Source organism: Danio aesculapii, chromosome 2 (genome assembly GCF_903798145.1).
Source record: "Danio aesculapii chromosome 2, fDanAes4.1, whole genome shotgun sequence".
In the NCBI taxonomy this organism is placed as follows: domain Eukaryota; kingdom Metazoa; phylum Chordata; class Actinopteri; order Cypriniformes; family Danionidae; genus Danio; species Danio aesculapii.
In genome coordinates this window covers 33,746,963-33,763,505 of record NC_079436.1, presented here as the reverse complement: position 1 = coordinate 33,763,505, position 16,543 = coordinate 33,746,963, and the positions used below count along the sequence as shown (strand labels likewise).

General features: G+C 35.8%; 1 protein-coding gene across 1 annotated transcript in view; it reads right to left on the bottom strand.

Annotated features, from left to right (window-relative positions):
• Positions 1 to 8,646: 8,646 nt before the first annotated feature.
• The window catches only part of dars2 (aspartyl-tRNA synthetase 2, mitochondrial), a 34,985-nt gene continuing 27,088 nt past the window's right edge, over positions 8,647 to 16,543 (bottom strand). Inside the window, exons 15-18 of the mRNA XM_056477918.1 lie at positions 14,311 to 14,421; positions 13,819 to 13,894; positions 9,751 to 9,943; positions 8,647 to 9,481 (exon numbers count right to left, since the gene is read on the bottom strand). Coding sequence (XP_056333893.1) covers positions 9,469 to 9,481; positions 9,751 to 9,943; positions 13,819 to 13,894; positions 14,311 to 14,421 — 393 coding nt within the window. The 3' untranslated portion in view covers positions 8,647 to 9,468. The remainder of the gene's footprint in view (positions 9,482 to 9,750; positions 9,944 to 13,818; positions 13,895 to 14,310; positions 14,422 to 16,543) is intronic.

Below are 16,543 nucleotides of genomic sequence, written 5' to 3'. Positions count from 1 at the left end.
TCACTATTATTACTATTATTATTATTATTAGGTTAGCCGTAGTGTTATTTTAATTACTGAAATACTTCAGTATGTTATAGTGAAAATCTTATTTTATAAACCACATTTTTAATTATATAGTGTTGATGGATTCGGATTTCTGCCTTCCAATCCATCCCAGCATGAATTAACGTTTATCCTTTTTCTCATTACTTTATTAATATGATTATTTGAATCAGTATTTAATTTTGAAATGATTCTGACTAATGAATAAAGTTAACACATAGTTTAATATAAGAATGTTCAGTGCATTTGCCTGTCTCTTTTTCTGTCTATTTTAAATCCATTTTCAGGAGCCACCAAACTAGGTCAGAGGTCATGGAGACCTCGAGTGGAAGGACTAGATGATTGAAAAAAAAAAAAAAAACGTTTTCCTATTTGTATAATTATGTGTTAATATTGTCTAAAGTGATTTTGATATTATTGTTATTATGTGTATATTCGGTTTAAAGCAATTTTTCCTATTTATTCAAGATAGACTTTGTGTAGTAAAAATATAGCAGTCTGAATGCTGTTCATACCAGTTTTGAGCTAGTTTGATAAGACAGCTGAGTGTATGAAGAAACAACCTTGGGTTTTTATAACAGATTGTCTCTTGCATGTGTATATGCATCCGATGGGTCAGTTCTACAGGTCTGAGACCAGCTCTTAATTGTCATCAGGCGACGTGACCCAAGCCTCTTGTCGCCATTCCTATCTGGATTCAGATACTACCCCGCTTTGATGTACATATTTAGAATTGTCTATCTTTGTTTTAACCAATTGGAACCTGTTACCTGAATCACAGCCTGGTCTTGTGTAGAGAGTGTAACTGTTTTTGTAAGCAGAGCAGCCTAGGAACTAGGTTTCTGCTGATGAAACTGCAAACTATCTTGAGCAAACTTTATTTTTTTGAATCTCTAACTCCGGCTTTTCTTCATCTGACAGACTGGTCATTCTTTGGGTTAAGACTGTATATTCCTACAGTGTACATATAATGACACAGAATTCCTATTTTTTTATGTAACTTGTTCCAAAGGTTTTAACAAAATATGGACCGATTCATTGACAAAAAAAAAAAAAAAAAAAAAAAAAAAAACTTTCAATCCTCTAAAAACTGCCTGACAAAATAAAAATTTAGGGCCTGCAAATTGTGAAAGTTTGCAAACATGCCAGACTGTTTTGACTTGGAAATGACACCAAAACCAAAGTAAATCAGCATTTCTGGTAGACCAATAACCAGCACCTGCTCACTCCTTGTATTATACACGCTTATGGAAATTTCTCAACATGCTAACTACTAAAAATACAGCCATTTTTAGTAATCGGTTTAAAATTTTTCCAAGCACCAACCAGTTCACTGATACATAAAAAGAAACCTAATTTGCTGAAGAACACCTACAGTATGTTACAGCTCCATTTGAAAACAAGCTCGCTTAACGCGACACAATCAATCTCCAAACCAAACACATCCAATCAGTAGGCCTATTTCATTCCATTTACCTCTCTCTTTAGCAAGCCCAGCAGGAAAGAAAATTAAACTTTGCAAACTTACCTTGTGCTGCTCATAGCCTTCGTGACATTTCCAAACCTGTCTTCTTTGACTTAACCGTGACACGCTACTCCTTCATGTTTGATCATGATCATATACAAGGCGGAGCTACATGACGCGACGACCCACCGCCACCTCAACAAGTCGGTCCAACTACTACTGATTTTGCTGCAGCCTTTCTCATAAATTGCGGCAATATATTTGTGTCATTTCATGATGTGTTTTTGCAGTGAGATATGCACAGATAAAGTGTATTGTACATTTTGTAATTCTATTAAGAACCGGTGTTGGGAAAATTTACTTTTGAAAGTATATATGCATTACAATATTGAGTTACTCCCCAAAAAATAATTCGCTGCGTTACTCAACTACTTTTTGAGGTGGTAAGAAATACTTACTGTTGAGTTACTTTTGCGTTACTTTTCCTTACCTTTGCTGAGGCTTGATATCGTTCAGAACGTGAATTTTTTTTCTTCTTTTTTTTTCTTCTTTTTTTTTTTTTTAAATAGAGAAGCTCTGCAATTAACAACACATTGTATAATCAACTCCATTCATTTATTTACCATTAAAATATAAAAAATATCATTTAGGATAATAATATCTTCCGAGAACGTCCTGGTCCCAGAGCTATGCTGTATACAGAAAATTAAGGTTTAAAGCAATGGGTTTTTGTAGTCTTATTTAAGTACAATCACTGTCCATTGAGAAAGTCTCCTTTTCCCTTTCCTTTTCCTTAATGCTTTCAAAATAATGAATGCATTCTCTTATTGAGTGTATAATTCAACGTAACTAAATGTATTTTTAATAAAAAAGTAACTGGCATTGCAATTTTAAAAATTAAATATTATTAATTAATTTTATAAAATAATTCGTTACTTTATTCGTTACTTAGAAATTGAAAATTATTATGTAACATGTGTTACTTAATGGGCTCCTTATTTACAGGCTCTTAATTTCTATAAAGGGAATACCCAAAAAAAAAGAGAAAGTAAAATCTTTTTCTTGCCTTTTATTCGTTTCCAATCTAGTTTATCATCTCTCTTATGTGGAACACAAATGGAGATAGTTTGTACAATGTTGGAAACTGGCAACTTTCTACTATGAATGTCCATGGCTCCTGATTTACAACATTCAACAAAATGTATATATTTTTGTATTAAGCTGTGCATTATATATACATGCTATATTTTTGCAAAAACATTTAACATGTCACCATATTTCTATTTTTGCCTAGTCTGAAATGTCATTTTTAGTTCTTATTCTTTATTCTAACATGGGTCATTATAAGCCCGATCAAGTATCAAGTAATAATATTTACAAAAATAAAATACAACACACATTTCTGGAAAGTTTTAGTCCAGATTGTAGGTGAAACCAAATTTTTGACCAGAATGGGTTTGCTGTGGAACAATAAGTCAAAGTCAGCTTTATTGTCAATGCTGTCACATATAGCTGCACAGACATACAGAAAACTGAAATTGCATTACTCTCAGACCCTGGGTGCATACAGAGAACACAAAAAAACACAACAAGAGTAAGTGACAGACGTATAGATGAAGCAACCAGGGTCCAGTTTTTCAAAAGTAATCCATCGGGATTTTGGATAACAGATTGGATCAAATGTTGGAAATGGGTTTTTCAAAAGTAACAGAGGAATTTAGAGGGAATCTATTCAGAGGGAATCTATTTGATCCAAAAATACAGGATTATCATGATCCCATCAGAAGGGTGGGATCAGTTGTGATTTCTTTAAACAAAATAAAAAAAAAAAGTTTTATTTTTTAAGTGAATGATCACAAACTTAATGGTTACTGATGATATATACATTCCTTCATATATGAAGCCGATTTTAAGCACGTGAGATCTAATGAGATATGGTAGCCAGCAGCGCCATATAAATGTAAGGAATTATTATTAAACAAAAATATCAAAGAAGAATTGTATTAGAACAAACTAAAAAATGTCAAATGTTTGTTGATTACAGTGTTTCTGATTCTTACCATTAAAACAAACAATGACTGTTTGTGGCCACTGGTATTTTGCCTACTTGTTGTTCTTTGCTGAGTCAGTAGGCTACACTGTTGGTTCCATTTAAGACTCTGGTAAACAGGATTTTGTTAATCCTGAAATTTGGTATTTCGATCACAGTGATCCAACCCAATGTTCCTTTAAAAAAACTGTCATAAAAGTATGCTTATTCATTTTTCCTTATGGCTTAGTCCCTTCATTAGTCAGGGGTTGTTGCCATAGGGGAATGAACCGCCAATGTGTCCAGCACGTTTTTACGCAGCGGATGGCCTTCCAGTCGCAATCCAACACTGGGAAACACCCATACACTCTTGCATTCACACATACACTTCGGCCAATTTAGCTTATTCAATTCACCTGTACCGCATGTCTTTGGACTATGGGGGGGGAACCGGAACCCCTGGAGGAAACCCACGTGAACACGGGGAGAACATGCAAATTCCACACAAAAATGCCAACTGCCAGGGCTCAATCCAGGGACCTTCCTGCTGTGAGGTGATCGTGCTACCCACTGTACCGCCTCAAAATATACTCTATATAGTTATACTATAAATCTAGTTTTCCGTTTGTCTGTTAAATTTATAATTAAACATGTTTGTATAAACAATAAATTAAGAGGGATGGAAAAAAACATGAAAAATTTTAATTGGGAAATGGTGCTTCAAAGCACTCAAGATGATTCTTGGTCATTCTTAATAAGATTTCCTCAGAGAACCATTCCTTTTGAAAGGGTGCCTAGAGGTTCTATAGAGGGTTCCACTGGTGTGGCAATGTGAAGAACCTCAAAAGGTGCATCCAGGAACCTTTCATTTTTACAGTGAAGATAGATCAGTTAATTCTGGATAGCAAAACATGGGATTTCCAAATCTGGACCAATTTGATCCAGATTAAAAAAAAAAACTGGGCCCAGATGTTTACTGATCAATTAAACAAAATCCTGAAAGGATTGGTTAGTGAAACAGTATCACGTTGCCTATGTTTACTCAAACATACAGTGGGTATAGAAAAGACTGGATGAAAACTGGCTCCAAACTGGATGAAAGAGCCGAGAGGAAACTGATCAGAGAGGCAACCAAGAGGCCTACAACAACTGTGAAGCAGTTGCACTGTACAAATGTGGCTTGTATGGGAGGGTTGCCTGAAAAAAGCCTCTTCTTAAGAAAAGTAACAAAGTCACGACTGAGCTTTGTCAAAACGCACCTAGAAGATTCCGAGGCTACATGGATAAAGGCGTTATGGTCAGATGAGACTAAAATTGAATTATTTGGCCTCAACACCAAACGATATGTCTGGCGGAAATCCAATACAGCTCACCATCCAAATAACACCATTCCTACCGTAAAACATGGAAGTGGAAATATTTTGTTATGGGGCTGTTTCTCTGCATTTTTTCTCTCTTCTATTTCTTTCATTAAATCCGTTTTTTATACGTTCATTTTTTTCTGACATGTTGGTGTTATATCTTTGGGTTGGGTGTAAATACAGTAAGTAAATACAGTTAGATGAAGCAAAAACTGTGTCTGTCTTCATTTCAGGCTACAATGCAACAAAATGTTATTATTTTGAAGGGGGTGATTCTTTTCTATACCCACTGTATGTATGTATGTATGTATGTATATATATATATATATATATATATATATATATATATATATATATATATATATATATATATATATATATAGTATGACCTTTTGTGTTGTATATTCACAACTCCACTTGAAATGCAAATCAAAACACAACAACTCACAAGACCAACAGAAACACCAATGAGATTTGCAAGTAACGCTTTTGCAGAGATAAATTATTTGAACCTACCAACCTATATTGCTTTATTGATGAACAGAAACAAGAACAAGCCAATTATTTCCTTAGTCTGAGTGCTTTTTTGATTTTTATTTTTTTTCAAAGCCATTCAAAACAAAAGGTATAAAGCCTGTGAGCTCATTATCCCCCACCATGTCTGCTAGTTACCTAAAAGGTCTTCACATCAAATCGCTTGGTTTATTCTCCACAGAACGTAGTCCCTCGAGTTTACAAAACAAGGAGAATTACAAAGAAACAAATTAAGGGGGCCTAAAAGTGTCTCATGGTGGAATACATTATAATTACCTTTCCCGTCAATGAAACTGCAAAATAGCAGAGGAAATCTTCCTTGTCCTTTGTGTGACTTTTGCTGTGCGCACCATCCACAAACCATGTGCCATTTTTGGTTATGTAGGCCAATTAGAGACAAAACAGACAAGTAGAGGTATCACAGTGCAGAAAGAAAGATGAGAACGGAGGTGACCGGAGATACCCCGTCAATTCTGTTGATAGTGATCTGACAGGTTTTTTAAGACATGAAATTCTCTGCAGCATTTCTCAGGATGACCGCCAAAACAGCAGGGCATAAATAAATGTCTGCTTGAACCCCAGAGGATGCTGATGGCAACAACAGAAAAAGCGCTTTCCAACTAAACTGTACCCAAAAATACCCGATGGTATACGCTAAACTAGGTGGTGTTCTCCAACGATGGACACAAAAAAAATGTGCTTCAACAACTATAGATTTTAACCATATATGGATAATGGTGCGTGGTTAGACCTTTTCGGAGTCGAGCAGCTCATCTAAACCTCATTCCTCACAGATGCACCGCATGCTGAGTGGAGTAATGATGCCTGAGATTGTATTCCTTGAGAACTGCGATTTTCTTCCCGCGGATCAGGTAGGTAGCATCTGCATTAAAAGATCAGAAACATCACGCTTGCTTTGACACATCGGGCAGAAGTTATTTAAACATCAAAGAACTAAAATGCACAGCAGTCTAATCACACTTGATATTTATAAATCATTTCATTTCAGACAGCTAAATCAACTGGCTAACGTAAGCTGCAGTGTGCTGAAAAATAGACACAGGCCGTCAATCAGCTAAGGTTGTGTGATAACACTTTACAATAAGGTTGTATTGGTAAAAGATAGTTTATGCGTTTGTTAACATGAATTAACAATGAACAACAAATCTGATAAGCAATACTTAAACTTTGAGGTAACAATTTAGTGTGTACAATTCACACTATTAGCATGTCATTAACTATGACAATTAGCTCAATAAACTACTAATTATCTGCTTGTTAGTTGGTTTTAGGTATTGGGTAGGATTATGGATGTAGAATAAAACCATACTTTATAACTAATAAACAGTTAATATCTCAATAACAGGCAGGTGATAAGCCAGTAGTTAATGTTAAAACTAAATTGGAACCAACTTCATTAATGTTAATGTCGCCCACTGGTCCTACTGTTGAGCTGAGATCGAATCAGCTATTCTTTACATGGGAGTCGGTTGCTCTAACAAGGAGGCTAAAGATCATGGCCTCCAGCGTCTGTCGCTAGAGCACCTTTTGAGGTCAGAGGAGTGAGGTTTACCTGCACTTTGCTAGCTGGCCTCTGTTACATTAACTAAACATTTTTTAGTGAATGCAATATTAACTAATGGTGAACGACTCCATTCGGCATTAACAGCTTAATTAGTATGCTTACACATTGACTAATTTACTGTATTTGAAAATGAATTAGATAACAAGACCTACCAATTAACAACACATTTAGCAATAATACATCTTTGTTAATGTAAAATTGCACATATAGTAATGTTTTAGTTCATACATTAATTAACATGAACAAATAATGAACAATGACTCATTGAAACATTAGCTAATTAGGCTGATAATGTAAAGAGATGCATTAGAATGAGTTACCATTAACAAAAATTATATAATGTTCATGAAAGTAATTGTTCACCATCAGTTATGTTAAATTAATAGGTTTAATTAACGTTAACAAAGATTAAGTAATGTTTAATAGATGCGTTGCTCATGCTAATTCTAACGCAATATCTAATATGAACTGATACAATTTCATTGTAAAATGTTACATGCTATGTGATATACATGTAACCAAACTTGGCTGAAAGGCTCATTTTAAAAAGTATTATTAATTTAATTCTATTTTGCAATATATATTAATGTACTGTCGACAATTAAATTAACTAAAAATTTTGCCAAATAAAAAAAAAAGCCCGCCAAAAACGAGGGGGCAAAAAAATTTCGCTTTTCACCATTAAAGTTAAATGTGAAAATTAATGAAGTGCCTCTTTACAGCATTACATTTAGATCTGCTCAGGTTGCATCAGATTTCTTTTAATTTAATTATTTTATATTTATTTTTTAACAGTGCTAAGCTAAAAAACTTTTTAGATTAGCATTTATCATATTAAATCATATTAAATTGATAGTAGTGCTGTCGCCTCACAGGAAGAAGGTCGCTGGTTCGAGTCTCGGCTGGGTCAGTTGGCATTTCTGTGTGGAGTTTGCATGTTCTCCCTGTTCGCGCGTGGGTTTCTTCCAGGTGCTCCGGTTTCCCCCGCAGTCCAAAGACATGCGGTACAGATGAATTGGGTAGGCTAAATTGTCCATAGTGTATGAGTGTGTATGGATGTTTCCCAGAGATGGGTTGCAGCTGGAAAGGCATCCGCTGCGTAAAACATGTGCTGGATAAGTTGGCGGTTCATTCCGCTGTGATGACCCCGGATTAATAAAAGGACTAAGCCAACAAGAAAATAAATGAATGAGTGAATAAATTGATAGTTCACCCAAAACTAAAAAATCTGTCATTCTTTACTCATCTTTCACTTATTACAGACAAGTTTAAGTTTATTTCTTCTCCTGAACCTAAATGAAGATCTTTTGATGAAAGCTGGAAACCTTTAACCATTGACTTCCATAGCATTTGTTTACTATAGGAGTCCACTATGGACATCAATCGGTTCCAGCTCACTGCTTCTTATAGTTTCAGCACAAAAATGAAACTAATCAAGGTTTGGAACAACTTAAGGGCGAGTAAATGATGAGTACATGTTCTTTTTTGGGGTGAACTATCCCTTTAAGCACAGTAAATTGAACACTGCTGACAAGTATGTTGTTAAACAGAACAAAACAGACTTGACAGTCAAGATGTGTTACCAAAAACAAAAAAATGCTACATAAAAGATCACGATTTTGGTCAATTATTTCAACTCTCCAAATAAATTTAATCCATTATTATGCAAGTATTTCTTTCAGAAATTCTGATGCATGACTAACCATATCCTTTTTATATGGAAACACAAAAGAAGATCCATCTAAAGAAGAAAAAAACAACAAATCTCCTTTTGTGTTTGACAGAAATAAAACCAAACGAGTTTGGAACAACATAAAAATTGTGTAAATCACAGAATGTTATTTTTTTTCATGATAGATAGCAGCAACAACAAAAAAAAGTATGCAGAAATTGATTGCTTTTATAAACTATTATCATTGATCACAGTCTAATAGAAATAGTCCAATAGACAAAGAGCTCTATTATCAAGTAACTGAGCTCCCATACTGCAATTGTCTCTACAGCACTAATGGAAACATCTAGCGAATGTAGGCAGGCACATTCAAGTAAACATGGTCATGTAAATAGGTGATGAGTGGGTACTTACAGAAGTCATAAGACGACAAGCAAAAACAGCATGTCATATACAAAGACCTGTGTTCACAGCTTGGCGGCCGAAAGCGCAGGTCTGCTTTAAAACAACCCTGGCTGTAATGAGTAGCTGTACCTGGGCATGAAAAATGAGCATCTGCTTTTACAGATAAGGCATCGCTGAGGAAAAACTGAAATGTAGCTTTATTTGGTGTGTCTGGTGGTGGGGAGGAAAAGAACGGGGGGGAAAAAAAGTAGAATATGGTGCAGACTGACTTCACACCGCAGGGCATGTGGAAAATAGGGAAGAGGAGTAAACAGATGTAGTGGAACAATGTTGCCCCCTACTGGAACACACACAACCCACCATCTCTGGATTTCACTGCTGATCTCTGAAACAAATGGAATGAAAATACGGACAGTTGAAGACACTTATTACAGATCGTGTATATGCTGAGAAAGTACATGACTAATCTGTGTAAGCAGCAGATGATGGTGTTGAAATCTCTCTGGACACGAAGTGATCCTGCTGTTTCTGTTCTGAATGCCGTCGTCAGGCGTGGGCACAGATGGCAACCGCACCGGTGGAAATCAGCAACAGTCATGCATCCTCATGCAAACGGAACACTGTATGCATGTTAAACTATTTTTTAATGCTTACGCTGAGTTGTCCTGTTGGCTCGGTGACTCTGCATTAGGCCAGACTACAGAAATATGGTACGGCTTTAGATCTTTTTCAGGGACAAAGTCTGGAGCCTGACTCATTAGATCGTGACCCCGGAAGGATTTTGGAAAAGCTATGACATCTCTGATACTGGGAGCTCCTACAATGATGGACACCAGCCGGTCCAGCCCTGTTTGAAATAAATACATGTATTAGTTCCATGTTACCTAATTTGATTTGATTTGATTTCATTATCTATCTATCTATCTATCTATCTATCTATCTATCTATCTATCTATCTATCTATCTATCTATCTATCTATCTATCTATCTATCTATCTATCTATCTATCTATCTATCTATCTATCTATCTATCTATCTGTCTATCTATCTATCTATCTATCTATCTATCTATCTATCTATCTATCTATCCATCCATCCATCCATCCATCCATCCATCCATCCATCTATCATGTACACTTACCAATGATGCATTTATTTGTTAAAAAAAATGATTGTTATAAATATTGCTTTTCTTTATCAACATATTTAAAAATGTGACTCAAATCTGAATCTTCAGCAGTCATTACACTAGTCTTTAGTGTTACAGGATCTGAAACAGGTGTGCTGCTATTTATGTTAAAACCATGTTTTTTTGTGGATGAATGGGAAGTTCAGATGATCAAAATCTTTCTGAAGAATTTATTTGTAATATTATATATCTTTATTGTTTACATTTGATTCACTGAATGTCAAAATTCATTCATTCATGCATTTTCTTTTCGGTGTAGTCCCTTTATTAATTGGGTCGCCACAGCGGAATGAACCGCATAGTTAATGAACTTCCAGCTGCAACCCATCTCTGGGAAACATCCATACCCACTCAGTCACACTCATACACTACGGACAATTTAGCCTACCCAATTCACCTATATCACATGTTTTTGGAATGTGGGGGAAACCGGAGCACCCAGAGGAAACCCACGCGAACACAGGGAGAACATGCAAACTCCACACAGAAACGCAAACTAGCTCGAACTAGCGACCTTCTTGCCGTGAGGTGACAGCACTACCTACTGCGCTTGACATTGATCGTAAACTTAAATCCTTGAAAGTTTTTAATATTTAGATAAAAAAAAACCTATATAAATACATATCTTTGCATCAAATTACAAAAAACTAATTACCGCTTACCAAATTAGGCATTTCTAATGCAGTATCTATGGGCAGGACAGTAAATTTGATGTTGTTCTATCGTCTGGCTGCTGTTATCAGTCTTGATAACACTATCGTGAATATTTTCTTTTATTATTTCAGCAAATGGTATTATAAAAAACTACACAACTATGTTTACCCAAGTTTACCCAACTATGACGACTTCCGCTACTGAGAAACCCGGAAATGTGAAAAGGGTCCATAAACAAATTCAAATCACACAGCTCATACCTACTTTTAAACCTTAGGTATTTCTTATTGTCAAATGTTACATTAAAGGGCACGTATGGTGAAAAATCTACTTTTAAAGCTGTTTGGACAGACATGTGTGTAGATAGTGTATAGACCGTCATATTGGGGTGATATAAACACACCCAGTCCTTTTTTTCAAATTTAACAACATAAAAACGGTGAACGAATTGAAGCGGTTTTCAGATCGACCGCAACTTGACGTAGGAGTGCGGTCCCCCCGCCCACCAATATTGATTGACAGCTGCGTATTAACATGTCCCGGTAGTCATGTGTATAATCATATCAACAAGACCAGACGTGCGCAAAGCAACCAGGAACAAAAGGTGTGTTCAGTTTGCTAGCATCATCAATCATCATCAAATGTGATCAAGAGTAAGTTTCACATGTTTAAAATGTTTTAAAACAGTGCATGTGTGTAATGAATTACAGCGATTTAGCTTAGCTTTACTTCATTAGCACAGCCGCGTGTCAGAACAATTATAAAGGAAGATGCTTCAATCCCGGTTTGTAGACGTTAAATCAGGTTCATTTTGTTGATTAACATAACAGATATCCATACAGCAGAGGAGCTTAACCTGTATCCTGACACATATGCGTGCAAACAGAGTGTGAAGCTAAATGCGCGCTCTCTCTCTCTCTGTGTGTGTGTGTGTGTGTGTGTTTGTGTGTGTGTGTGTCGATGTGTGTGCGCGTGAACTTTGTAACGACTTTGTGTGTGACTCATCGTTGCAACTCACAAAAACTGCATCAAATACTGATTGGTAAAGTTCTTACTGTAGTATTTCTCACAAACACGACGTGAGATCTGCTTCCTGAAGCAGCCGAGGGCGGCGACTGAGGCTTGTTGCTGACAGGCACGTGGGAACGATGGGCAGGGAGGACTAGCCTTAAAGGCCCAGTACAAAAAAACAGCAACCAAGTTTTACCGGCTATAATACAGACACTTCAGACAGCTATAACAAATACTCTGATGGTTGTTTTAAGCTCAAACTTTACAGACACATTCTGGGGACACAAAAGACTTATATTAAATCTGAAAAAGGGGTAACCTAGGTGCCCTTTAAAAAGAAAGCTCACCCAAAAAAATGGAAATTCTGTCATTACTGGCTCTCATGTTGTTCCAGACCCCTGAAACCTTTAGTCACCTAGAAATAGTTTGTTTTGTGTGCACAAAAGTATTCTTGTAGCTTCATTAAACTGCGGTTGAAACACTGATGACACATGGATTGCTGAGGATGTTTTCGGTGTCTTTCTGGAGGTTTCAGTACCCTTGGTTTTTTATAGAGGGTCAAAAGCTCTTATATTTATTTGTATCCAAGAGATGAATGATGGTTTCAGGGGTTTGGAATGAATTGAGGATGAGTAAACAGTAATAGAATTTTCATGTTTCATTAAAATGACAAATAATATGTCATATTTTAAACTCCAAAAATAAATAAATTACATATATATATATATTGTTAGGTTGATTAATATTTGGATATAGACACAATTGTAATATTTTTAGCTCTATACATCAACACAATCGTTTTGAAATTAAACGAAGATGTGCTTTAACTGCAGACTGTCAGCTTTAATTTTAGGGGATTTACATTTAAATTAGGTGTGCCTCCCACTTGTTCAAAAGTAATTGGACAATTGGCTTCTAAGCTGTTCCATGGCCAGCTGTGTGTTATGTCAAAAGTTTGGGGTCAGTTTTTTTCATGTATTTTTTTTTTTTTAAGAAAATGATTGTTCATCAAGGCGGCATTCATTAAATTACAATTAATTAATTAAATTACCATTAATAATAATAATATTAAAAATAGCAATAGCAATAATTAATATAAGAGCAATTTCTGAAGGATCATGTGACTCTGAAGCCTGGAGTAATGAAGCTAAAATTCCTCTTTAAAACCACTGGAATAAATTATTAAATTAAATTTTTTTATAGTGCAATTACATTTCACAATTTGTACTTTATTTTTGATTAAATAAATACAGCCTTGGTGAGCAGAATAAGCTTATATTAGAACATTTAAAAGTCATACTGACCTCAAACCTTTGACCGGTAGTGTATATATTATAATGTAATGATGCATAAATTCACTTTTGGCATTTAAAACTGATTCAAGTTTCTGCATAGATTGGTGTATCATCATGTTGTTGTATTATTGGTGTATCAAAAAGATTCTTGTGAAAATTGCCTATACAAATAAACTTGAATTGAATTGAATGTTACTGATAATGAAACACATTTCTCTCAGTTGTTAGAGAGCTATTTAACACTTCTTCATCTTTATCATGTAAACAAGAACATGCTAATTTTCTAAATCACAGTTAATGCAAGCTGTAAAAACAGCTCTGGAGCTGCAACACGCAGAAATAAACCCAAACAGAAGTTCTCGAATGATCAAGGGCACTTCATGCCTCCGTTTACAGTCTCGAACTGAAACAAAGCTGCCAAAAAATTCCTGGCTGGACAAGCAATTTCAGGTTTTGAGCATGACGGTTCCACTTTAACCAACAGGAGAATGCAATCAACAAGGCCTTTCGTCACAGTCGTACCCCAACAACCTTGTGAAAGTCCAAGGTAGCATGTGTTGAATGCTTGCTCACCTAATGCGATTCCACCGTGAGGAGGGGCCCCGGAGTCCAGAGCCTCCAACAGATGAGAGAGAAGTGATGGGTCTTCCTGTAACAGACAAAACAGAAAAAACAGTGCAAACCTTGTAAAATTGCAACCTTTTCAGCTTGAAAGGGAATTGTTCATAGTCTCTGCATAAAAATTGTACAGAACCATGCAACTGCTTCAGTGTCAAGAGAGTAAATAGACCTTCACAAAGATTTCTTTGTAGACCCAAATCTTCAGAGAGCAGTTGCCGTTTGAGTAAAAACACCCTAATGTGATGTTTCTTCTCCCTCTCTCTTAAGATCCAAAGCATTTGTTTTCTTTAAAGGCGGTTAAATATAGCTTAATGGGTTGCCAGAGCGACCGCACAGGGGTAGAGCGGGGGTGTTAAGTAAGAGTCACAAATAAGAAAACGGTGCAGTTTGGAATGTGGAAACGTCCATTACGAGCGCTGTCATTTTTCACTCTTGTTCCATTACCTTGAGAATGGTGTCCAGGATGTACAGCTGCTGAGAGGCATTGTGGATGCGGATTGAACCTCCGCCGATCTCGCAGCCGTTCAGAACTAAGTCGTAATGCTGGCCACGCACCTGAAAGAGCAGATAAACAGCGTTTGGGATTCAGAGCGAGATCATAAATTTCCTCTGTGAAAGGCTTAGCTTATGACTGTAGACTTACAAAGTGATAAAAGCACAGACTGCTGCTGGGTATCGCAAAACTAGCTCATGCTACGATGCACATCAAAACACACGGTGGGGTGAAAAGACTGGGACCACCAGCGGAAATGCCTCCATTTTGTGTTTTTCTAATTTAATACACAACTCAAAAATTTATTAAAAAAAACAGCTTTTTAAAGTCAGAGTGAAATACATATCGTGCATTTTGATTTCACACAAACTTGTCTGTGATGTGGAATAGAATCGTGGAATCCAGTTATAAAATAGAATAAGATGTATAACATGGGATTTTGGATTAAAAAGGAAGAAACATATATATGGAAAGTAGCACTGTACATCTAAACAAATCATGACCCATTTTGACTATTAAACTACAGAAAGGTTTTTTTTTAAGTATAACATTGAATGTTCAGTGTGAATGAATACAATAGTATATACATGCTTGCTGTGTTTTAATAAAGCTTGAAAAAATATAACTAAGCAAAATAAAATTTAAAGATGCTGTATGTAAGCTTTTGACTCTTCTAAAGCATAAAAATACCATTTTATGCTTGCAGATATTTAAGAAACATGCTAAGTGAACATTCTTGTTTATCGGAAAAAAGAATGCATTTCTGCTTTGAAAATGTGAGTTAAGCTGTGGTCACACTGCATTTTTTCCTCCATAGACTTCCATTCATACACACGCAAATGTGTCAGACCAGAAACGCAAGCTTCGCAGTTCGCTGCATTGGAAAGTTCAAGCTCTGTGAACTGTGACCTGCGAAATCGCATCACATGGTTGTATGAGACTAATCGAAGTTGCCCACTACCTTGCCCACTGCCAGTGTAGCCAATTATATTTCAGCACCTCGGGTTGCCTTGGTGGAAAACAGCGTATTTCATTCATTCATTTAGAAACACTCTCAAAGTATGCGTTCGTGACCGAAATGCAGCCTCCGGTGGACAGTAGCAGTCTCCGAAATGAGACGCAGATTCAGAGTTTGAGGTTAATAACCACATGAGGTTATTAATTAGCAAACAATATAAATATTACAAACATAAACATGAGGTGAGCAAGTTATATTGTAACCCCCGTGTCCTAACAACACACTATATAACGAGATTTGCAGTGATAAGCAATTTGGCTGTTTGCACCAAACGAAACACGCCATTCAGAAGCACAGAAAATGCACTCACACACAAAATGATAAGATTTGCAAATTAATTCATACATATTAAACCTCTTTAACATTATTAAATGTAGACGTGAATCACCGATATGTGTTGGTTTTAAGTCACAGCTCTGTTTATAAACAATTTATTTTATTTATAGTTCTGAGGTGAACTATCTGCTGCTGCTTTCAGTAGTATGGCAATAAATGTCATGTAAAATGGCATTCAAACTTACATTGTTAGCATTTAACACTAAATAACGCACTGTTGTTCATCTCCAAGAAATAGAAGCCGTATCGAAAATAATAGACTTTTTTTGCAAGATTTAATTTCACAATGCTTTACAGTTTTTTCTTTTTTTAAATTATGCAAGAAAGAACATTTTCAAAGGTACAGTATGAACAAAGAGACAAAAAGGGTTACATAAATAAAATTCCAGCAAATTAAACAAGTTTAAATTATTTACACCAAGAAAGATTTTTACATGCAATACAATTGTTAGAGTCTTTTATGGAGTTCATATATAAATCAAAGTCAATTCAAGGAGTTAGTCAGAACAAAAACTTTTAATATGGCAAATATTCCTTCTATCGTGTGCTGTTGCTTTTATATAGAACACTGTTTAAATCAGCCTTAAATCAGCTTTTAGGCTCGATAGTCAGGCTCACTCCTGTTGGTGTCGTCAATCTGGCAACCTGCGCTTGCATTTATTTTGATCCAGGAATGCAATACCTATTCATCGACTGGGTGTCAAACTTACATACTGCGCCTTTAAGTTTAAGTTTGAAAACAAACTGACAGGAATGTAATTACATTGTTCAGCGTATTTATCATATAACGACAATAATTAAAACTAGTTAACTATATAATAATTTTATCA